The sequence below is a fragment of the Clupea harengus genome, chromosome 19 (genome assembly GCF_900700415.2).
Source record: "Clupea harengus chromosome 19, Ch_v2.0.2, whole genome shotgun sequence".
Taxonomy (NCBI): Eukaryota; Metazoa; Chordata; class Actinopteri; order Clupeiformes; family Clupeidae; genus Clupea; species Clupea harengus.
Genome location: NC_045170.1, coordinates 19,824,876 through 19,848,533, shown reverse-complemented (window position 1 = coordinate 19,848,533; position 23,658 = coordinate 19,824,876). Strand labels below are relative to the sequence as shown.

The 23,658-nt window shown below is 44.9% G+C and overlaps 1 protein-coding gene across 1 annotated transcript in view; it reads right to left on the bottom strand.

Moving 5' to 3' along the window:
• Window positions 1–13,378, bottom strand: part of itgb8 (integrin, beta 8) — a 22,962-nt gene extending 9,584 nt beyond the window's left edge. The window contains exons 1-9 of the mRNA XM_012831515.3: window positions 12,175–13,378; window positions 11,293–11,381; window positions 8,863–9,034; window positions 7,115–7,361; window positions 6,013–6,178; window positions 2,832–2,990; window positions 1,802–1,897; window positions 1,595–1,684; window positions 302–445 (exon numbers count right to left, since the gene is read on the bottom strand). Coding sequence (XP_012686969.1) covers window positions 302–445; window positions 1,595–1,684; window positions 1,802–1,897; window positions 2,832–2,990; window positions 6,013–6,178; window positions 7,115–7,361; window positions 8,863–9,034; window positions 11,293–11,381; window positions 12,175–12,268 — 1,257 coding nt within the window. The 5' untranslated portion in view covers window positions 12,269–13,378. The remainder of the gene's footprint in view (window positions 1–301; window positions 446–1,594; window positions 1,685–1,801; window positions 1,898–2,831; window positions 2,991–6,012; window positions 6,179–7,114; window positions 7,362–8,862; window positions 9,035–11,292; window positions 11,382–12,174) is intronic.
• Window positions 13,379–23,658: the final 10,280 nt, after the last annotated feature.

The window sequence follows — 23,658 nt, the reverse complement described above, 5'->3', positions numbered from 1 at the left end:
TAAAGGGTACTCAGTAATAAGACTCAGATTAGTTTAGATCTAACTGGCAGTCATACTGAAAGTATAACAACACTTAGTTGCGTATAAAGAGTTCCTTCTGATAACAACAAAAAGCAATAAGAGCTCCATCTCTGCCGGTAAACCATAGCCTGAAGGAGGATAATTAAGGTTACAGCTCCATCCCTGTGCGCTATGACAGTATGTACTTTATGACTTACTGTAAGCCAATGCAGGGGTGAGGGAGCTAAGTCATATTTCATGTGGAGAAGGTTCGTAATGGTGGGGTGGGATTGGCTCGTACCTTCTGCTTTGGCTTCAAGTTGGAGCACTTGTTGTTGCCCGTCACGCTGGAGCCGGGGGGGCAGATGGCGGTCACGTTCACCCAGAAACGATGGGCGTGTCTGTGGTCCACCGTCACCTCGATCTCCACCTCAGACAGCAGCTTCTGAAGGGGGGGAAGAAGGAGGGAAAACACACTCAGTCAGAGGGAGGACAAGAGAGGAGAAGAATGGAAGGAATACACTCAGTCAAAGGGAGAGCAAGAGAGGATGAAGGACTGTGTGTGAGAGAGAGAGAGAGAGAGAGAGAGAGAGAGAGAGGGGGGGGGGGCAGAGGGTAGGTGAGGAGCCAGGATATTGGGAATGGAGTAAGGAAGAAGAAAGAGGAGTGTAAACATGCAGAGTAAACAAAAGTGAAATAGGGAAACCATAAGCCAATAAGAGAAAAAGAGTGAGTGAGTGTGTGTGTGTGTGTGTGTGTGTGTGTGTGTGTGTGTGTGTGTGTGTGTGTGTGTGTGTGTGTGTCTGTGTGTGTGTCTCTGTGTGTGTGTGTGTGAGAGAGGGTTTGAAAGAGAGAGAGAGACAGCAAACAGAAAATGCAAATGACTGTTCCACAGCTCTAGAAAGACCCCATTGTCTCAGCCCATAAGCACTCTTGTTAGAACACACGGTTATCAAAAAAAAAAAAAAGACTGGAGAACACAAAAGCAGGAGTGCATCTAAAAATAGGTTGTTTGTGTTCGGTCATGATTAGGACTCGTGGCTGCACTGGTGCAGTGATACGAGCTCATTAATAATGCTCCTCTCTGTTCTGTTCTCCTGTTCACCGGGGATCGGTGGATTTTGCCGAATCCGGTGAAGGGACAATGGATTGTTGTGCCTCCAGCATGATTACAGCTCTGCAAAGATCCCAGCATTCCAGCAAAACTTTCCCTGGTTTTTTCCTGACGCTTTTGATGGCCTCTGTGACTGGTGCTTTTTTCACAATTACATTTCACTTTTATTTTTGAAACAATGCAACCTCTGTGCGTGCTGAGATTCTACGAGGGCACGGAAATTGAGGGCAATTGTTATGCCCCCCAACCCCCCCCCCCCCCCCCCCCGCCTAGCTCCAATTTCCTATAAATCAGTCAGGGAGTCAGAAAGGAAAACAACACACACGGAGTCACCATGCTTCGCAGAATGCCTGCCTCGTGTCTACGGAGTTGCACTGATGAGGCATGATGTGACGTGAGGCACACCGAAGTGTTTCAAAAATGCAAACGGCCGACATGTTCTCAGACAGACAGACAGACAGACAGGCGATTGATTGCTACCTTGTAGGCGTCAACGACCAGATCCTTCAGGTTTGTCGCTTTTGGGAACAACCTGCCAAGATAGGCCCCTGGCAGCAAGTCAAGCAGATCCTGTTTATAGAGGGAGAGAAAGAAAACGGATGGCATTGATATTGGGTGTCGGGTTTGCTAAATGAGCGAACAGATTTAGGTTACATCAAACGAAAATATACTTGTCAGAGAAATTACCTCATACCACTTATATTGCACATTGTCCACAGCGAATATCGAGTATATGCTGTTTTGCAGAAGTATGTCCGCCAGCTGGCCAATGGTTGGGTGTTCCTGGGAAAGGGCAGAGAGGGGGTGTAAATCAGGCCAGAAATGGTGATGATGGTGCGGCTTCCTCTGTGTGTTCTTTGATTTTTGGGTCCGACCTCAGGGTGTCGAGCAGAAAATATGATCACAGGCCACAGAGTGTTAAGCGATGCTACGCCGCCACGGCTGTTTTGATGTGTAAGTCGTCTGTGGGATTGGTGTCAGCATGATTCTAGACTCTAGATTACGCCACACGGTATCCACATGGTTTCAATCAGACTAAATGTCAACTGAATGTTTGATACTCCCACATACTCTTGTGTACTCCTACTAGTGTCTCTTCAGATGTCACTACACAAAATAAAGTCAATATTGTACCAGATATAGAGAACAACCTTTTTTCCATTAAGTGAATGACGTTGAAGTAAGGGAAATCATATTTGTCTCCACATGACCCAAATTTATGCGCTTTCGTCTAGACAAGAGTGAAACTCATACCCGCCTGATTCATGGAGTTTTAATATTTGTCTGATTCATGGAGTTTCACTGTTGAAGAATTACATTCATTTCTTCTGACTGGTGCAGGTTTGAACATTGTTATACTCTGCTTACTGGGTGAAATTTCTTTAGGGATTTCTTAAAATTATGTAATCGCCCAGAAATCATATCCGAGATTTTCATTGTAGTGTCATCCAGTGACTTTTACCCTTTAATACCCTGTTCCTGATGTAGGTAGGAGTTAAAATTGGGGGTGAAGATGTTGGGGGTATGATTTGCTTATGTGTGTGATTGTGTCTATCTGTGTGTGTGTGTGTGTGTGTGTGTGTGTGTATGTGTGTATGTGTGTATATGTATGTGTATGTGTGTGTGTGTGTGTGTGTGTGTGTGTGTATGTGTGTATGTGTGTATATGTGTGTGTGTGTGTGTGTGTGTGTACAAGTGTGTGTGTGTGTGTCCTTACCATATTGGTCGTCTCGGTGTAGGTGTTGTCCTCCAGGTGGCACTGGCCATCGTGCGGCACCACGATGCCCGCCAGCTTACTGTCGAGGGCCAGGTGGGACGGCTGGTCGGTCATCATGAGGAGCAGATGCTTCGCCTCAGCCCTCCAACCGATGTCCTTCTACCAGGGGCAAGATGTTGCAGAGTAAATACTGATAACTCAAGCAGCACAATGAAAACATAAGCCAAAAAGAAGAAAAACATGCGATAGATTACTCAATCAGCCACATTACTCATTCTTTTTTCCCCCTTCTACATTAAGTGCAGTTCTTTAGAGTAGCCTCCCCTCCTCCCCCCGCCCCCATGCAGAAAGTCTGTTTACACAGTTATCAGATGTTTGGTTTTACTTCCTCTATTTCGCGATAGGTGTCAAAGCAATCTTCAGGGTTATTTTTTTCCGCACCAGATATGTATAAACAAAGGGTAAAATGACTGCGTCCAGGGGGTCATTTTTCAGGGTCTAAGTAACAAATTGGCCCGAGTTGCTGCGGTGCAGTCGCTTAACGATGACATAAAAAATCTTGCGACTGCACAGCACGGAGCACTATAGCTAACATTCCTAAATTCCTGGCCCCCTAATGCTCATGTGTGTGTGTGTGTGTGTGTGTGTGTGTGTGTGTCAGACACATGAATGTGTGTATGAGTCAGCCGCTAAGAGCACATAGCAGAGAGGGCAGTGGTGCCCTCCCGTGACTGCGGCCTGATGTCACCAGTTGGAAATATTCACAGGCTAACACTGAATCAGCCCAGCTTTTATTCCCGGTGAATAAGGTTGACATTAGCACACTGCAGGGGGGGCAGGGAGAGGCTATGACTGAAAGGAGATAGTTTCCCAGGCTTGGATGGCAGGATGATTACAAGTGACTAAATATATCCAGGATGACCCAAGTAGACAGAGATGCTGTCGTCAGCCCCTGACTAAAAACAGAATCAAATGGAATTCCATTCCAAAGGAGCGTAACACACACAGATGCATTCACTCGTACACACATGGAATACACACACACGAGCTGGCGAATGCAAACACACACACACACACACTGATACAAAGAAATGCAAACACATACACTCATGCACAGACACACACACGCAGACTCTCTGCCCCCCCCCCCTCTCTTTCACACACACACACACTCTGCCTCTACTTTCCCTCTCTCTCTCCCTCTCTCTCAAACACATGCACACACACACATACAGACACAAATACAGTACATACAACCACCCACAGACATTCACAAGCAGTCTCTCTCTCTGTCACCATACCTCCTCTCTCTCATAGAAACACACACACACACACACACATATATATACACACACACACACACACACACACACACACACGCACGTGCACACACACACACTGTCACAGTGCTCACAAATGTTTTTGATATTAAGCAGACACGTCTTCCCCTGCATATCTCCATAAACACAGCAGCGCCGCTAAGCTGCTGATCTCATCAAAAGGAAATTCCTTCAGCAGAGGAGGACAGGGAGGGGGAGGAGGAGGAGGAGGAGGAGGGCAGCCACAGGCCCCGCCAGCCCCGCCGGCCCCGTCTGATCATCGCACCCCACCTGAGAGTACCGGCCCTCGTGGGCTCCAGCCACAAACCACAACAAAGGCAGCAGCCTCAGCTTCAGAGGGAACACACAGCCTCCGCCGCCATGCTGATCGGATGGATATGCTGACCGTTAAAAAGGTGTAAACCCGATACTGATCTGATCATTAGCACAACTTGAAGGAAGAAGGGAGAGGGTATCCAACTTCAGTGAAATGTTCTAGTTTTGGTGCATGTATCACTATGGGTACTGTGTACAATTAGGTACAAGTACAATTTATGTAATGATGATGAAGCATACAATGGCATCAGTCTTGATTTATTAGCTGACACAGCACAGAGCGAGAGGGAGTGGAACTGAGCTGGTTTAAATGTCTGCTGCACAACAAATCTCAAAAGAAATCTTAAATCTTAAAAAAGGTGTATTACTGACATCTCCTCTGACACTGTGGGATTCCCCTCGCAACCAGAGCGAATGTGACGCGCAGTAAGTAGAACACAGATTTAGAATCTCTCACCCCGTCAAACAAGAACATGCGGAACAATGGGGATAGACGCTGGTGAACTGCACACAGTTTAACGAGTACCAGGATGACCAAAAAAAGATGACCTTTGACCTTTCTTGCTGACATTTGGACACTACATGTAGGATTCCCCTCTCAAAGAGGCTGAATATGACCTGCAGTAACCGGTTAGGACCGTTTAGGTCACATGATAGGGAAGTCACTATGAGCTTCAGGGATATTGCTACCTGTGGGTAACTAGGTAAAAGCACCTGTCCTGGTAGTCAGAGCTCACAGTTAGGACAGACTCGACTGGAGTGGAGGCCTGTTGTCTCACCTGTGTCTCGTCACATGTGAGTCTGAGAAACCGTGGCTTTTGGATTTGTACGTTTGTTTAGCTTGCATTGGAGAGCCACGGGCATGGAGTGCATACCAGCCTTCAGCTCTCCACTCACCACTCTCTGGTGCTCGTCCTCAAAGCTGACATACACACACACACTCACACACACTCACACACATCAGATCACACTCCCACGTAGTTACAGCACGTAGGGACAGTGTGTTAGTTGGTTTTCTGCTCCGAATTCGTGTAGTTTAAGTTACGAATGGGGAGAGGTTTTAGCGAAGAGTTTAAGCCACTAGACACGGAGATTAGCTGTTGTGGCGCTGGGCTTTCCCCCCCTCCCACCCCTCCGCCCGCCCCTCATTCGTAACAAACCACACTAGAGGCAGTTTCCACTGACTAAATCTCAATGACACACTGAAGGTAAAGTAAACCTTTCTGGAGCCCACATTCTTTTCTACATAGTCTACAGAGACACGCGTGAAACCCATATGTCTTTGATTCACATAGTTTTCTTGCTGAATAATTTGATTCATTTGTCCTGACTGGCGGAAGGTTGCGTATCATCACTCCGCTGACTGGGTCAGACTTCTATTGTTGTTTCATTGGACAAAAGATATCACCTAGCCAGGAAATCATACCCATGTACCCTGGGTGCATAAGCCTGACACAGATGTTTGATAATGCTGCTGTTCCTTCCTCATCCCCCAGGTGTGAGGTGTGCGGGGGCGGGGGACCTACCTGGCAGACAGCGGCCTGGAGCATGGCATCGAACCCGCCCTCGGGGGTGTCCATGTTCCCAGAGATCCTCTGCTGCTGGATGACACGTGTGAACTCGGTCATGTTCTCGGTGATAGGAAGGACGTGGATGAAGCCGTGCGTCGGGCGACACTGGACCTCATACTCCCTGCAAAGAGAGAGAGGGAGGGAGGGAGAGATAGAGAGAGGAGGAGGGAGTGAGTGATGGGTGGGTGGATGGGAGAGAGAAGTGGGGTAGAGAGAGAGAGGAGGGGAGAGATGGATGGATAGAAGAGAGAGAGAGGGGTAGAGAGATAGGGAGGGATAGAGAGAGGGAAGGAGAGGGCGTGGAAGAGAGGGAGGGGGTATGACAGAAAGAGTTGGTGGAGAGATGTAAGAGTGTAGAGTAAAAGACAGGACAATGCCAGTCAGACAGAAGAAAATAGAGCGCAAGAAAAGTTGGACAAGGTTGAAGTGTGAGAGAGGGTGGGGGAGGGTGTGAGAGAGGAAAGGAACGGAGGGGGAGGGATGTGAAAAGAAGAGAAAGAAACTGATTAACCACAAGAGAAGTTCCAGGGTGGATGAATGAATACATGAAATTTAAGATATACTTAAAGTTCAGCAAATGTTTTCACATGTGAACAATCCTTTAATTTATTTATTTAGGAACGTTCTCACAAACCACAATGATTTAACAGACGCGGCCTGTCAGTAACACAGAATCCATTGACAGGCCTCCGCAACAGGGCCAGCTCACTTATAAAGTAGCCTCATCCACCTCGCTTATGGGCAGTTTACACAAAGGGAGTCTTCAACTTTGCCCTTGCGGGGTGCAGTTATTTGGGGGTGCCAATTAAAACCAACTGTTTGCCCCCCGGTAGAACAAAGGGCTCCATTCATCCCTCCAGTTCAGGTTCAGATACAACTGGCCAATCATCTCTGTTGCCAGGTAGACCCTTTTAAAGCTACTGCTCAGCCATATGGGCTTCATTAAGAAAACCACAAAAGTTCTTCGATTTTAAAAAAAGGTTCCCAGGACCAAAAGCAGTGCTCTCCAACAGAGTTCAAGGAGGACCAGTTTGATTAGAAGGTGGTCTGTGGTTACCTGCAGGGGTTGATGATTTTTGACGGGTGAACGCTGATGTACGGCGCCACCGGTTTGTCCACGAATGAGCCGAAGCCCACACGGAAGTCGCTGGAGTGTTCACGCATCTGGTGAGACAGTGCTACGCCCACGTTGTTCAGACGCTCCAGGTTGTCCTTCATGGAGGCTGAGACGTCCACCAGATAGTACAGGTCCACAGGGTACCTCTCCAGCTGCCGCACCTCCACCACAAAACTGGCCTGGCTGCCTGCAAATACCAGGATGCACACAATGCAACATCCCCCCCGTCAAAGAACTACTGTAAACATCAGGCAATGATGCAACACAGAGGCAACAGCACACAGCACAATACAGACTGCTCTTCATGCTGTGTCCAAGCCTGCAAAGGGCAAGGAACCCCTCCCTTAAATAGCACGCAACCACATCATCTCTAAGCATCTGTAAGACAGCATTAGCATACAGAGAAACATAAACTATTGTGCATTACATTCCAGGAAGGGGAGGATTCCGTACAGATGAAGGAGCCGCTGAAACAGCTGTAAACACTTGCAGACACAACTGCAGCACTGAAAGAAATACAGTGCAATGCAAATGCACTGAATTAGAGATTCATTCTAATTTATACATTCTTTGTGTTGTGTGGCAATACTAAAATTATTAATTTAAAAAAAATCACAGATGCATTGAAACGTATGCATTATTATCTGATTAAAAGATAAAAGTATCTACAAATGACTTAATATAGGTCTTAGATGCTACCTGCAGTTTGACCAGGCGTGTGTGTGTATGTGTTGGTGCGTATGTATGTTTGAATGTGTGTGTGTGTGTGTGTGTGTGTCTCTGTGAGTTTATGTGTGTGTCTGTGGGCATGTGGGAGGACAGGGAGCATCCTCCACAAGACCCTTGGCCCTGGTGCTGACTGCCACTCGTAAAAGTGACTCCCAGGCTGTGCAAGATGATCCACAGGGATGACCTCGTGCCCGGGAGCAGGCCGCTTGTTTACACACGAAGCAACCCTGACGCGGAAGGCAGCTCTAAACATCCCATCTCAGCAGCACTGACCAGTCGCACATCAGTGGGCCGAGATTAGTGTGGGAACTAGGCCAGATTCTTCACGGGGGTAAAGTGATCTCTAAATCACTGGCATGACCCAGGAAGTGCTATAGCTACGCATCGGAGACATGAACAGATTCTACAGCAGTAGGGGAGCTTAGAGCTGCCACTCATGGACTTTTAGAAACACAACGTGGCCTATTAGTGATGATGACTGCATCTTACATAATATTCACATAGCTATATTTATGCACAGGACTCCTTTGGCAAGCCTTTTTTTAGTAGATATGGATACAGCCATAATACACAAATAGTAAGTTAGTAAGTAAGTCCGGTAAGATCATTCTAAGCTTTTCACTGAATTTTCTAATAGCTGTCTAATGTCAGCTATCTTGCCTCCTTCTATGTCACTTCTAAATGTATTACTTTCAACATCCTGACAACACACACGAACTCTCACACAAACGGATGATCTCTCTTTTTAAACTGCACTTGCTCTACAGGTACACGACTTGCAACAACCAAGACGAAAGCTAATTTCCATAAGAACACGACTACTGGAGGATAAGCTTTTACAGCTTTATTATCCTGTCTCGGCAGATAAATATGTCTAATAAATGCTGAGAGACAAAATGTTATTATTGATGTTAATAATTGATTCATTTGAGTGATGTTACTGTTAATAGTATGAGTACCTGGCCGTAGCTGGATGCTAATCTTTCTGGGAGCCACCTGAGTGCTGCTGAGCGTAGCGTCCACCTCCACCTTCACCCGAGGACTCTGGATGAACTCCTCCCGACAGCCCTTCCTGAGCAGGCTAGAGGTCGAATCACACCGCTGGCTCACATGTGCTCCATCAAGGAAGTCCTGATTGTAGAGAGGATGTAGATAAGGAATAAAGCTGCTGTTCCAGGTGTCTATGGTACAGCTTCTGTACAATAGAATCCACATTGAGGCCAACTGCATTGCTGAGGGAGCCTTATCTAACTGATTAAAAGTTTGACAAGAATCTGATGAGCTCGATTAAATATGGATGTTCATGAACAGGACAGGTGAAGACTGGAGAAAATATTTTTGGGGGTTGGGGGGTGGGGTAACATTAGAGCTACCTAACTGGATTTACTTATGGTAAATAGCCTATTAACACTATACATTTCTGAGTGCACTCAGTGTTTCCAGAGAACTTGGAGTGCTTTACATTTCATGCTTCACAAGTATCAGTGGTACTGAATAACACCTGCACAATTGGGTCAAATCCCCTTGAACCACCGCATTTCAGCAAGGAGAGGGAATACTGGATTTCAGTTGTTTTGAGTAACAGATCCTGTAAAACTGCATAAACCACCAGTGTTCAAAAATCTTAAAGACTTATCGAGATTATGGATTAAGCCCGAGTACAAATAAACACCTTGTGACCGGAGCACAGCAATACAACAACTCTAATCCGGATACCAAGCGCAACAGAAACTCTAACGACAGTGCTGCTAACTCTCAGGGCTGTCTAGAATTGAGATGGATTGCCCCATTCAAAATCATGGCCAGCCGGGCATAGTCTTCAGTGGGTTACTCTGTGACATGACCGCATGACACAGTCTGAGACTCCCTGCACAAGTGTAATTAACACAAAAAGCACCAGAGCTGGCAACCACTGTCTGCATTGACTCGATTCCCGAAGTGTTTCCTTTACTTTCATCATCGTTAGACAAACGTTCGAGCTATTTTCGGATTCATCGTGGATCCAGGAATGGCTGCGAAATCAATCATCCCACAAATAGCACCCCGGGGTGACCTCACCATCCGATACAGACTTTCAGCACTGGCTCAGCGGCCACTCAAGTGAGCAGCGAGGAAGGGACTCGGACTCTCTAGGGCGTCTAGGGCCGTGCTTTGAGGGAGAGAGACAGATAAGACCTTGACAGAAGGAGCAAGGCGTCAGGCTTAGTGACCCCGCGCGAGATAAGGGCCACTCAGCGTCTGACAGTGGTCTGGGAAAGCACCTGACGTTATAGGGCCACCGCTCGGCCAAGCGGCTGGCCAATGGGCTCATGGCGTCACAGTGGGTTTTTCTTTTATGGTTTCCCACGCCCGCCGGGCTGGTAAGTACTCTGTTTTTATGAGTACAGGGGATTAACAGACTCAGTGGCCTGTGCACAATGGGGAGACCCGAGACACGTTTGAACAGATAGATGTAGAGTGTGTGTGTGTGTGAGTGAGAGAGAGTGTTTCTGCGTGTGTATGCATATGCATTTCAGAGGAAACTCCAAATTAAAATCAGTGCCCCCTTTTTTTTCCCTGGCCTTGTGTGTGTGTGTGCGCGTGTGTAATGTGTGTACGTATGTCTGTGTATTGATTGTGTGTGTGTATGTATGTTTGTGTATGTTACATGTCTGTGATGAGTGACTGTGTATCAAAATGTGTGTTTGTGTGTGTGTGTGTGTGTGTGTGTGTGTGTGAGTGTGTGTGTGTGTGAACATGAGAGAAAAAGATGACTTGCCTAGGTGTGCATGCATTGTGAGTACACACAGTGTCTAAGTGATAAGGCGTGCATAAGGCATATGAGTATGTGTGTATACGCAACTGGAAAGGTATGAGCGGGGGTGTGACACGGCTCCTATCTCCATGAAGTGTGTGTAGGTGTCTATGTACGTGTGTGAGGGCATGAGGACACATGCAAGTCAGAGAGATAAAATTTGTCTGACTGTGTGTATTTTATCTAAAGAAATAAAGAACTTTCTTCAAATAAGCGTGTGATGTTTGATTATGTATGATCCTGTGTGTCACATGTTCATCAGTTTATCCTCATGTTCATTGTAAGTGTGTATGTGTGTGTGAGAGCGAAAGCGAGAGAGATACAAAGAGAGAGAGAGAGAGAGAAAGAGTGTGTGTGTATAGATGATAGGGTGTGGACTATATGCACAAGCACTGAAGATGGGGGTTGCCACTGAGATATTTGTCGTGTTATCTCTGAAAGACTAAACACACACCACGCAGAGAGAGAGAGGGGGGGGGAGAGAGAGATAGAGAACATAGAACACAGGCTCCCCTGATTCCAATCTGTTTTGAAAACAGCTTTTGTCTGTAACCTTACATGCACAGAGGAGAGAGACAGCAAGAATGTTACCTACCTCTTGAATACACCAGCCGCAGTCTGGGCCTCGAAGCAGGCACTCTTCACATGACGAGACGTAGGGCGATGCACAAGCGCCGTCTGCCGCTGAACACACAGAGGGCACATGAAGAGACACAATTTACACATGAATGAGCACACAGGGGGGAATCTTGTGGGGAGCACACTGCTCTCCTCTCACACACATTCAGCAGGCTCTACACAAGAACCATTATGCGGGGTGTTCACGCATTGAAATGTCATTAACACTGATGACATGAGTTGGCTCATCAACAATGTTATGAAAACTGCTGTTTACAGACTACTACTGCTATTTCAGGAAACAACCGTTGTTGAGTTATACCTGCAGAGCAAACTGTGAGAAATCTGATGAACTACTTCATGTTGTACCATTGTAAATTCTTCATATGGCAGGTGACAACAGACCTAATCAATTACTTTCAACTGTCAATGAATGACCAGTTACGCCTATGCTCTGTGAGAGACTAGGATGAAATTCTTAATCTTCACTCCATGGAAACATTTGATGTCACCCTGTGTAAAAGCACATTACAAAATACATCTTCGCGATAGGGAGGCAGGAGAGGCAGCTTGCTCACAGTCAAGACTTCGGAAACGGAACTCCCCTGATAAGAATTATGTGTGGGGTGCAGTTAGTTAGGTCAAGGACGTCGATTAGGTCATGGACAATCAGATATCTGCTCTAATTTAACCCAAATTGAGCCATTCAAAGGGGGTCGTAATAGATCTCTTCCATTGCTAAATATAACCAGGTGATTACAAACTGTTTATATAACCATTTACAACAAACCGGCATTTGGTATCAATAAAGCACCAGTAACGCAAAACATTGCACATATTCTCCTCATTCACAACTCACCCGTTTGAGAGATGCTGATAAAAACAATGAGCAGTGAGATGAGCAGCTTGCGATGCAGAATAAAGTTAGTGTATTTACGCAGCCAGGAAGTCATAGCAGCATGGAAGGAGGAAGCGGTTCGGCCCCGGAGACAGCACTGCCAGGTGGTTAGAATCGCTACTGAGATCTGCCTCCGAGAACGCGGCCAACCTGGTCCCTCTCGAACAAAAGGCGCAGACTGTAGAGCACGGACCGCATTGTGACACGTTTCGGTATTTACCCAGTAACCCTATAATCCTTGTGGCGTTCACATCTCCGAAATCAGATTATCACGGCAATCAACAAGGCTCGCTTGTTCGGCCGAACAGGAGCCCCTTTTCAGGGGAGCGCACAGCACAGAATTGTCGGTCCGCCTCTCTCCATTTAAACGAGCGTGCAGGTGTTGTCCGTCACTGCGAGTCTCCCACAGCTTTCACTTTTGCTGAGAGGACGGTCTCTCTGCTACGATAAAGCAAGTCATTTCAAGCGTTTGAAGTTACCTTTCAAGTCGGCTGGCAGGCGGGCTGTTGCTGATATGTTTCATCTGGATCTGAGCGTGTGGATTTGCGCTTTTTATTCCGCTACACTGAGTCAGTCGGCTCTATGGCAACGACGCTGCCCACACCGCCGGTTGGAGGGAAGGCTACCGTTAAAAGTGCTTACTACACAGAGTAGGCGGGGGAGAGAAAGAATTCAGAGATAGTCCCACTACCTTGGGCACGCATTGTTAAACTTACTTCGCTGCCTCTTTTGTGGTGAAATGGGGGACTCCTTTGTGTGTGGACGTGTGAGTTTGTCAACGGAAAGAAGGTGACTGGAGTCGTTAAAACAAAACAGAGGAGGGCTTAAATTCAAGTCTTGTTTTTCCAAGTATTTTCGAAGAAACGTAATGGGGTTCTGTGTTCGTGCTCCGCGCTGATAGCTCTGTGTACCCCAGCCAGAGTTGTTGGAGAACAAAGCCGATGTGATTATAACGCATGACAGAATATAGATGGTGTTTCCACAAATCCACAATAAGGTCACGACCTGTGTCAACACATTACTCGACGAAATTCTTTTGACAGTTAAATGAATGACGAGGCCACTGTTTAAAGGAGCTATGTAGATGCATGTTAATGTTGCGTATGACTTGGAGCTATATCAATCACAACATTAACAGCTACTCCTAATACCACTTTCCGGCCAGTTATTTATTTCAGGCAGCAAGCTATTTATCGTTGAAATCGATTTGTGCGTGCCAGCGCTCACAAACCAGCTTAGCCTTGGTCGCTGTCAATTATATCAGAAGTGCATCGCACAGGCCGACTCGTCCTGGGAAAATAGAAAATAGGCGACCGGCCCAGAAACACAACAGTGAGACTTGTGGCCAAGTTGCGTCCTCTGCTTTTTCGGGGTGGTTAGGGAGAGGGAGAGGAAACGGAGGGGAGCGGCAGCACAATGCGCTCCCCTATTCCCTCCATGACGGGGCCACAGGACAGAGAGATGGGGTTGAAGACGTGACGGGTGGGATTCAGGAAGCTGTCCAAAGGCAGAGAATTGTCAGGGACCGACAAGATGACAGGCTATAAACAAATACTCGGCACCACTTTTGCTGAATTGGATAATTGTAACTAGTGGAATCTTTTTCATTTTTGTCATATGAGGAACAAATGTTTGGAAAGACAAAAATGAGTTGACCCATTTTACAATTAAAAGAAGTTCAAATGGGGTTGCATATTTGCGGTGAGCATAGGGCAAGGGCTCTACTGTCAAGGCCTGTTTACCATTATGTGTCTGAAAATATTCAAACTAAGCTGTTTTCCATTTTTTCAGTTTAGAAATGCACAGGGACTTTGAAAGAGCATTGCTCAGAGGGATTGAGCAGTACATGACAGCCACTTGCAAAGAACAGAAATCTGAACTATTTTAGGGAGTCCAAAGTTTTGGTCCACTGCCACTCTCTCTCTCCCTCCCTCCTTCTCTCTCCCTGTCCTCCCCCTCTCATCCCTTTTGTCTTTCTTTCTCTCTCTTTTGTTTTTCTTACTGCTTGGCTGCGCTTGGGGCCACGCTGGTCGGCTCTAATCTGCCTGCCAGTCCATCACATTCCCCTGGTCTGTCTCATCATCCTACAGGAACCACCTCAGCCCCCATCTCTCTCTCTCTCTCTCTCTCTCTCTCTCTCTCTCTCTCTCTCTCTCTCTCTCTCTCTCTCAGTCTGTCTTTTATGGTCTACATCTCTCTCTCTCTGTCTATCTGTCATGGTCTACATCTCTTTCTCTCTCTCTCTTTTACTTTCTTTGTCATGGTCCACATCTTTCTCTCTCGCTGTCCGTTAGGTTTGCTTGTTTCTCCTCCTCTCGCTGTTCCTTTCCCCTCTCTCTCTCTCTCTCTCAAGTCACTCAAGTTTGTTTTTTTATTCTTCTCTCTCTTCACACGTCTTTGCTTGTGACTCTCTGTTTTCACTGTGTCTATCCCGCTGTCTTCGTTTCTCTTCTTCTCCCCTTCTCCCTCTCAAGTACAAACACACACATTGGCTACTACTGGAAAGTTTCCAAATAATTGGACTGAGTTTGCCTAGCCTCATAGATTCTCCCAAGGGTTCTCAAAACGTTGGCTGGGAGTCGTGTGCCCATGCCTAAATGGGAGGAACACTAGAGTGTGTGTCAGTATGTGTGTGGGATCTTGACAGTGTGTGAGTATGTATGTGGGATCTGGAGTGTGAGAGAGGAGATATTTATTTATTTTCAAGGTTTTCTTTTGTATACTGCCCTCTCAGCCAGAGCTTCCTGCTAAACGAGATTATCTCAACACTGCGGGGCTTCCTTAGTCAAATTAAATATAATACAAATATTGCCTTAATTGATTTGCACCAAAAATGTTTTCATTACTTCAGAGATAACAACAACAGGCATTATTATTCACTAATCTGTTGGCTTGTTGTGTTCTCTTGTATGGTGTACTTTGGCTTGAGAAGAACTAGTATTTCATGCCAGTAAAGTGTTATGATAATAAATACACAAGGGAGAAGAGGGAGAGAAAGAAAGAGAGAGGGAGAGGGACGGAAAGAGATTTGTGCAACTGCACAGTGGGCGTTTAAATCCCTACATGTGGTCAGCTGTGTGCAATGCTTATTTGATACGGTGAGGGCAAAGGTGACTTGAGAAAGTGTCACACCCAAACGAAGATAACACAGGATGATGTCACTGACATCCCACCATGACAGCTGTTCATTATGGCCCAAAACAAGAAGGACAAAGTAGTGGATGTAGGCAATGACCAAAGTTTACATGTAGTTGTTTATGCAGTGCATTCCCTTTCTCTGTAGCCTATTGTGGGGGTTCACTTTACATATCTGTTCTATGATGATCCATCATGATCTATCCATCATATGTGACCCCACTGAGGCCAAAATGACCAATAAAGATGAGGTGCTGGATGATGTCACAGCCATCCCACCCTGACAGCTGTTCGTTGCTGACCAAAGCAAGTCCAGAAAGATCCAAGTCCGGCATGACCAACGCACACCTGTCATTTCGGTTGCCATGCAACCAGCAGGCATGTTTTTCATTATTGTGTTGGTCCATAGTATATATGGGAGGAGTTACTGTCACAAACCCATTGAGGATGGTAGGTCAATATCAAAGCAAACAGTAAAGGAACCAGCATGTTGGAGATGTTAGGTTTATGACAGCCTCTGAGAAATGAATGTACTGGTATATATAGATGGACAGAGGTCCGACTGTACAGGTCCGGGCTATATTCTTGATTTGTTTTCCACTTTTCTTACTTTCCCATACTGTAAGGTCAACCTGACCTGTTCAACAAGCTACAGTGATCTCTTAGCTTGGAGGCCAACGTGTTCTAGCTCTGGAAAGCCCCGGTTCTGTTCTCTGTGTACTAGTTCACCTCAGATGATAACTCACTCCTGAAGGAAGTTCACGCCTGACAGGTAACGGCTAAAAAATGCAGCATTCATTATTTTCTGTTGGACGTTTCAGGCTGAAAATCCTGACAACCTTTTTTTACAGCTTAGGCCTGGAATTATCCAACACAAGCAAAGGTAAACGCTAAAGCATACAGAACAAGCCACACTCCCTGGCCTTTCATGTGTGCTGTTATAGCTTTTGCATATGGTAAAACACTTCGCAAATGTCAAGCCTTAATCTGTAAATCAGGGCCTGGGTTAATAAACCCCCCACCCACAGACAGTACTTATAAGTAAAATGGTGTGAACCTTACAGTGACTTATCTAGGGTTAGGGTTAGCATCTTATCATGGTTTTTGCATTAGTGTTTTGCAGCGCTGTAAAGTAAGTGCTCCTTGTGAATTGGGTGGCTTGGGTGTTATATGCAGGGCAACTGGGGATAACCATCAGTGAAAAACAAGCCATCATTTTTCAACAAAGAGCACAGAATTTCCCCTCGTAGTATTACGTTTCCAGTCTATTGCTGTGAAACCCCTGCTTAATATAGCCCCACGACGGAATCAACCCACACAGTGACCTGAATAAATTCTCATGTATGGTGTTTTATTACCCTCATAAGAACCTCTAAGCTGCACGCACACACATACACACACACACACACACACACAAGCACGCACATACACATACATACTCACACACGCACATACACACACACACACACACACATAGATGCACACACATGCACATACACACTAACCCACTTACACACGCACCTCAGAAGTTGTTGTCAATGTACAAAGCACTGTCAAAACAAACCACTAGCTTCCTCCCTCACCACAAACATGACAAATTCAAGCTTTAGTCCCAAGTGATTGAAAATCACACACGCACATACACACACACACTCCTTCACTCACATCCACAGCTGGAAAACTTCCTTTGTTGTCAACGAGAGAACCTGAAACCTCAAGCCAGACCTAACCACCCATCTCTAGTCCCCTGATGAAATGCATACTGCTTTGTCATTCAAATGGATGATTAGTGGTTAACCCATCGCTTTGCTATGCACTGAAGCCATAATCACATAATCGCCTGACCTCAGTCGAGAAACTCCATGGCTGGCCGTGTAAACGCGTACCCCTCGGGTTACGTTCATAATGATTATCCTGACTGCATCATTGGAACTGCCATATTACAATGCTGAAATCGTAATGTGGATGCGAAGGGGAACCGCGTAGTCTTAAGGGATACACTGTCAGCTAAGCCTGAAGCTCACGGGAGTTGAGTGAATGGCCTGCAACATATCCATTCGGCGTTGGAGAACTTTGTTAAATAGTGTAACAGTGGAGGAAGGGTGGAGGTCACCCTCAATTACATTTAAATGCTTAATCTGAAGCAGCGTAGGGCGTGGTAGAGACAGTTCATCAGCAGCAATGTGCTGGGCATGACGGCGTGACCCTACTATTTTTAGTGTTGTGATCCCCCCAGCCGATGCTGTACCTAGATAGCTGCTGACTCACGAAATGACTGGGCCCTGAATTGGAGCAGAATCAGGCTGGATTCAGGGCTTTATTTGTCTGGGGATAAATAAGAAAAATAGTTTCATGTGCTTGCAGTGGAAAGCAACCACAGGCTTGTGTTCATGATAAGAAGAAGAGAAAAAAAACTACGAAAAAGTGTAAAGAAAAGGTTGCAGGTTTGCTTCATATACATTCCTCGAAGGAACATGTTCACTATTCAATTGTATTCTCTGTGAGCAGCCATGCAGAGGAGCATCTGGGAGGGTAAACTCTAAACATGAAGGGCAGTGAGTTTGCCAGCATGTGTTTGGTGACCTTGTCATAACCAATGCCCTGCCCTAACGGGGAGCTACCGGACAGGCATCCACCTCAATAACATGGTGGTATGTAAAAACTGCAACCACAAAGCAAGGCCTTCAGGCAAACAGCACAGTCCAAAACAGCACAGTTACCTTAGCATGACTGAGTCCACCCTGCCTTGTCCCGCCACCACAGTCATTAGTGGTCAGCCTCTTCCAGTCCTGGGAAACATACAATCGTTGTTTAGGGAAGGAAGCGTGTGGCTTTTTCAGTGTAGGAGTCGGAATCTGTGTCTCTTACGACATTGTGGCCATATTAATATTACATGTGTGGTGTGGTGTTGCATGGCATGTGGTTGGGACTGCTGTGTCCCTGTACTGGTCAGTATCAGAGGAAAACACTCCCACGTTATTCTTTTTTTTTCTTTTTTCATGAGAATCTTTGCATGCAGGGTTCTTGTCAAAGGTGAGATATGGTATCAGAATGCCTAAATGATCATTATAACAATTATCAAAGACATTGGGAGCACTTAAGACATTTGAGCAAGGTCACCAACCCCCCAGGTGGTGATTCCTATGTAAATAGGCAGGATGCCTATTTAGCTGGGAATATTAGTCATATTCACTGCCTGTAAGTCCAATTGTTTCTTTGGAACTAGCTGCTTTTGCAATCATGTAGGCTAACAGTGGGGTTGTTGTAATCACTCAACTGAAGAGGGCACACCTCACCCTGCTACTCATTGAGCAACACTGGCTGCATGTAGCTTACTTACAGAGTGATTGCTGGTTCTACTCCCACCTACTTAAATGCTCTTGTAAGGGCAAATGTTACCCCCAGATGCTGCGCTCGTCTAATGAGCGTCGTTTAGCACTGCCGTCTGTGCAAGTACGGCAATCTAGACTATTCTCATTCGTAGTTCCATGTTGGTGGAACGCGCTACCTAGCAATACCAGAGCAGGGGCGTCCCTCTCTACCTATAAGAAGCTCTTGAAGACCCAACTCTTCAGAGAGCACCTCCTTTCCTAACTTGCACTTCTACTAGCACTTAACTTGCACTTACAGCAGTTACATTCCTGCATTTTTTTCTATTTCTTATGTAAAATAGTATGTATTGTTACTCTAGGTCTCTATTGCTCGTAGCTTGACTGTTCTCTCCCTTTGGACAAAAGCGTCTGCTAAATGACTAAATGTAAATGTAATCATGTAGAAACTACATGGCCAACTTACCTCTACTATATAAGCTGTATGTAAAATAAGATGGAGTATTTATTTGAAAATTAACTTCTGTGTTAATGTGACAGTAGATGTTATACTGCTGCATAAAATTTACAAAAAAATCATCAAAAGACATATTTAGGGGTTTCCGGTGACCTGTCATCCCTAAAACTGAGGAACCTAGGGAGGTTATTCATATACATATTATACCTATATATAAATAGATAGATAATATATATTTATATTATACATATCATATATATATATTTTTTACATTATTCATAACATACCTGTACTTGAGGTGAAAGGTCATGGTCAGGTTTTACACAGCTGTTTATCTCAGATTTCCTAACAAATCAAATATCCCAGGTAAGCATTATCTTAACGCTCAATCACCCACTCAAATGTATGGGAAACACTACTCATTACTCCTGGCTTAAATCCTCCTGTTCTTACAGAGGTCCCGAGAGCTCAACGCATTGCAAGGTAAGAAAACACATGCAAATATAGAAGAAAATATAGCGGGTTTCACACTCCAGCCATGTTCATGACTGGTGTCGCAAGGGTCCCCCCCAAAAAAACGTCCATTGTCGTTTGGTAATTGCAGCGTGTTTTCTACATGCTGTGCATGTGTTGTCAAATTGATGAAGATATTTTCTTCATTTGCTTGTGTTTTGTCTATTTGCATGTGTAAGTAGCAGTGCCTTGAGCTCTTAGGGATACCATTGTTCTCCCTTACAACAAAATGAAGACAAAAATGAAATCAGCATCCAGATGTGTATTGGTAGACCCTGACACTTTCAATGCAATACAAGGTTCCCCCATAAAAAAATATTATAGGTGCACTTTCCTTCATTTCATCAAATGATCATCCACCCCATTCAAAGTCTGTCTACACTGTCAGAATCAACCTCTTTTCAGCTTTATGCTTGCCTTGATTACTGGTGATTCACCAATCGCTTTGATAGCACATACACACACACACAAAAAGAAAACAGATTTGAGTGATGAAACCATTAGCAAGCCGTGCCGTGCGCTCCATGTGGCCGTACTCCCAGAAAGCCCTGGGAGATACTGAAGCCCTTCCCCTGTAGGTGGCTCCCTTGTCTGCACATCTGGCCCATTACGGCCGTGCGTCCCAGCGTCTTCTGGGACCGCTGACTTGCTCCCAGGCTCCCAAGCGCTGGAAAAGGTAAAAAACTGGAATATCTTCATCCGGGATCGCATTTTAACAGATGTGACCCGAGCTTAACCTCTTTCAGAGGAAACACCAGCCCCTGTCAGTGATTGTATCGTTGCTTACACAGCATATATTTCATCATCTTCTTCTCCTTGAGTCATCTCTTTCGTTTGTTTGTGCTTTTGACCAAGCGTGCCAATCGCAAATCTTTTGATGGTTTCAGGGGATTGGGCCTTGTCCCCTCTAGTTCCCGCTCGGATGAACAGGCACACATCTGACATCTGACTAAATACAAATATATGTTTACATTTAGACTTAATTTTTTTTTGTATCAATATGCGAAGAACGGGTCTTTGTTATAGTAAATGCTAAATTAAAATGCAGCGCCGGTTACTTGTATGACCGTGACGTATGTGGGAGTCTCGGGATTTTCGCTTTTTTCCTCCTCAGTGAACTCTCTGCCTCAGGAATTCATGGGACTTTCCTAATCTGCACAGCACAGACCACACAGTCATTCTAAAGCCACTCTGCTCTCCGCTGCCGAGAAAAGGAAGAAAGTTCAGGAAGGGAAGCTTTTGAAGTTCTATCACAGCATTATCACAGAGGCTGACCTTGACGTCGCTTGATACTTCTCTTGCAACGTGTGGAACAAGTTGGGAGATTTTGCATGTGCGTGATCAGTGAAGCTGACATATGCTACAAACAGCGCTAGTACATGTAAATATGTTTTTAAATACATTCAAGACTTTTTATGCGAAACCTTTCATAATATTGTCGGTTACAACCGCACTGTCCTACCTAGCGAGGATCTTGCAAATGACAATGCGCAGGACTATTGAAAATCGGTGTGATTTCCAGCTGTTTTAAAACGGTGCCTGTTCGTGGCCTAATCCATCTGGTGAAATGTGCAGCTGCTGCACTTTGGCAGCTCGTGCGATCCCAGTTGTGCTTTTGTGGTGTGTTTTACTTCATTGCTGTTCCTTATTCGGGAATAGCACACCATTATGCTTCGTATCTTCTGGTTTTGTTCGAGTAACTTTTGACTAACTTAATGACGAATTCCTGGCGCACTTGATGATTCACCGTTATATCGACACTCTGTAGACACCATCTGACGCACTCCATCAATGGATAGAGCAGTCGACCCAACATGAACTTCCTCTCTTTATTATAATTTAAAAAATAAATGATGTCATCGTTTATATTTTCAAAATGCAGGCGCGTATAGGCTCACTGCTATTTGGAATAATAGCGTGTTCGTGTGGGCGCCACCCTGTGGACAAATACAATATGAAACGAATAGAGTGAAAAATTCCTCTGTCTTTCCCTCCCAGCCAGATGAAATATTATACTGCAGTAGTGGTCACATTACTGCCTGTTTTGTTCGCCCAGAGCACATTTATTTTTGGCTTTTCTCTCTTTTTAGAGCCATGCGAGTCCTCCGTCCAAATACTATCAGCTAAGTAAGAACTTGCTGTCTTTGACAATTTCGGCTCCCTCAGGGGAGATAATGTTATGAAAGGCAGAAACGGACAGGGGTTTGTGTCGGACTGGCAGCCATGAACTGCAGTGACAGCAAACCGGGCCGATTTACTGAATGCAGCTGCCAGAGTTTGTCTGCCCCTGGGGCTGTGGCTGCCGCTGGTGGCTGAGCTAGTCTGTGGCACCCAGTCAAATTACACATTCAAATCTAGACGTACCGCATAGCGGTGCATAATAGGACCGCTGCATAAAGTGAGAGAATTAGCAAGAAATAACAAGAGATTTTCCGTTCCAAGAAATGTGTGTTATCTTGAATGATTACGTTTTTGGCAATAGTAGACTAAAACGGTCGTTGTATATCTTATTCTCAGTGAGAAATTTAGGAACCATAGTTTGTGGATGGGCCGGCTGTACCCTGATAGGGTGTGAAGCAGTAGCCTACCTTTGAGGTTTTTTTTTAGAGCTGTCTAGTGAATATGAGTGTGACTTTATAACATAGGCCTATTCTTGTGCAACATTTGAACATTTTGTGAAATTCACATGTAAATAAGCAACAATATGAGTTTCGTTGTGTATCTGTAGCCAACTCGGCATTTATATAGAATACACTCATAATAATAACTTTGAATACAGCCACAAGCAGCGATCATCGGGGTCCAAGCATTATGTGTGAACTGTCCCAAGTAGCAAAAGGTTCAATGATTTGACTGCTTCAACAGGTGAAGGAGAACCATTTGAATTCTGTAAATGTAACGTAAGGATCTAAAGACCAACCATGTCAGCAAAAGAGAAAAACATGATGAAGCGACATCTTATCGCTGATTTGTTTGAAATTGGGTAAATAGCTTCTATATGCAATTATGAATGAACCTACAAAATTGTATTAAGTTTGGCCATTCACACAGGCATGTATTGGCTTTAGAATTTTGACTGGCTGTTGGCAGCCACTTTGTCTAAGTATTAGTATAAGCATGCCAAATTAAAAAAATGTAGCTGAAGCAGTTATTATTGAGATATTGAAATTTGGCAGTTGCAGTGTCCCTATGGAACATTTTCATTAAACTTCATCAAAATAATGTGGCAGGGTGTAACATTTCTTGAAGTTTGAACTTTTTTATCTAAAAATATCAGCTAGTGAAGTGCTAGAGTTTGTTTTGAACATCATCCACTTGGTGGCACCACTCCACATATGAATCATAATCAGCCAGGGGGATGCACCTCTTAAATAAAAAATGGTGAACAAACCCACCAAGGGAAACGTTTATCTAGGGACACAAACCCTCTATTACATATCAGCCATGTAGAGGATATAACCATACCAAGTTTCATGTGGGCAGGTGAAGTCTAAGCACATGATATCGTCGACCAAAAATTTGTGAAAAAAGCGGAAGAAGAAGAAGAAAGAAGAAAGAAGAAAAAAATTGACAAAGAAGAAGAAAACTAAAAGAAAACTTTGACAAAACACTATATGCCTGTCTGCAGCAGTGGTCAGAGTAATGTATATTTTGAATGTCACCAAGGCTTCAGGGGCATGGCATGATGGTGTGCGGCGTGTGAAAATGAAGTTCAAAGGTGTGTGCAATCAGGATCCTCGAAAGCCAATTTAAGCTTGTGGAGGCTACTCATTTATTTATTAAGACAGACAAAGCCACCTGGCTAGATTACAAGCTGTTATAAAGGCTTGGCCCTCCAGCGGGCGGAAGATTTCATATGACAATTTAATGGAATCACTGCCAAGTTTCCATACATGCATACCCATGCTATCAGTAGAACGCTTAGAACCTCTACTTCTGATCTATATTCAACACAAAATCCAAATCCAAATTACTGAATAAATATTCCTCCTTAAATTAAACATGTGAAAA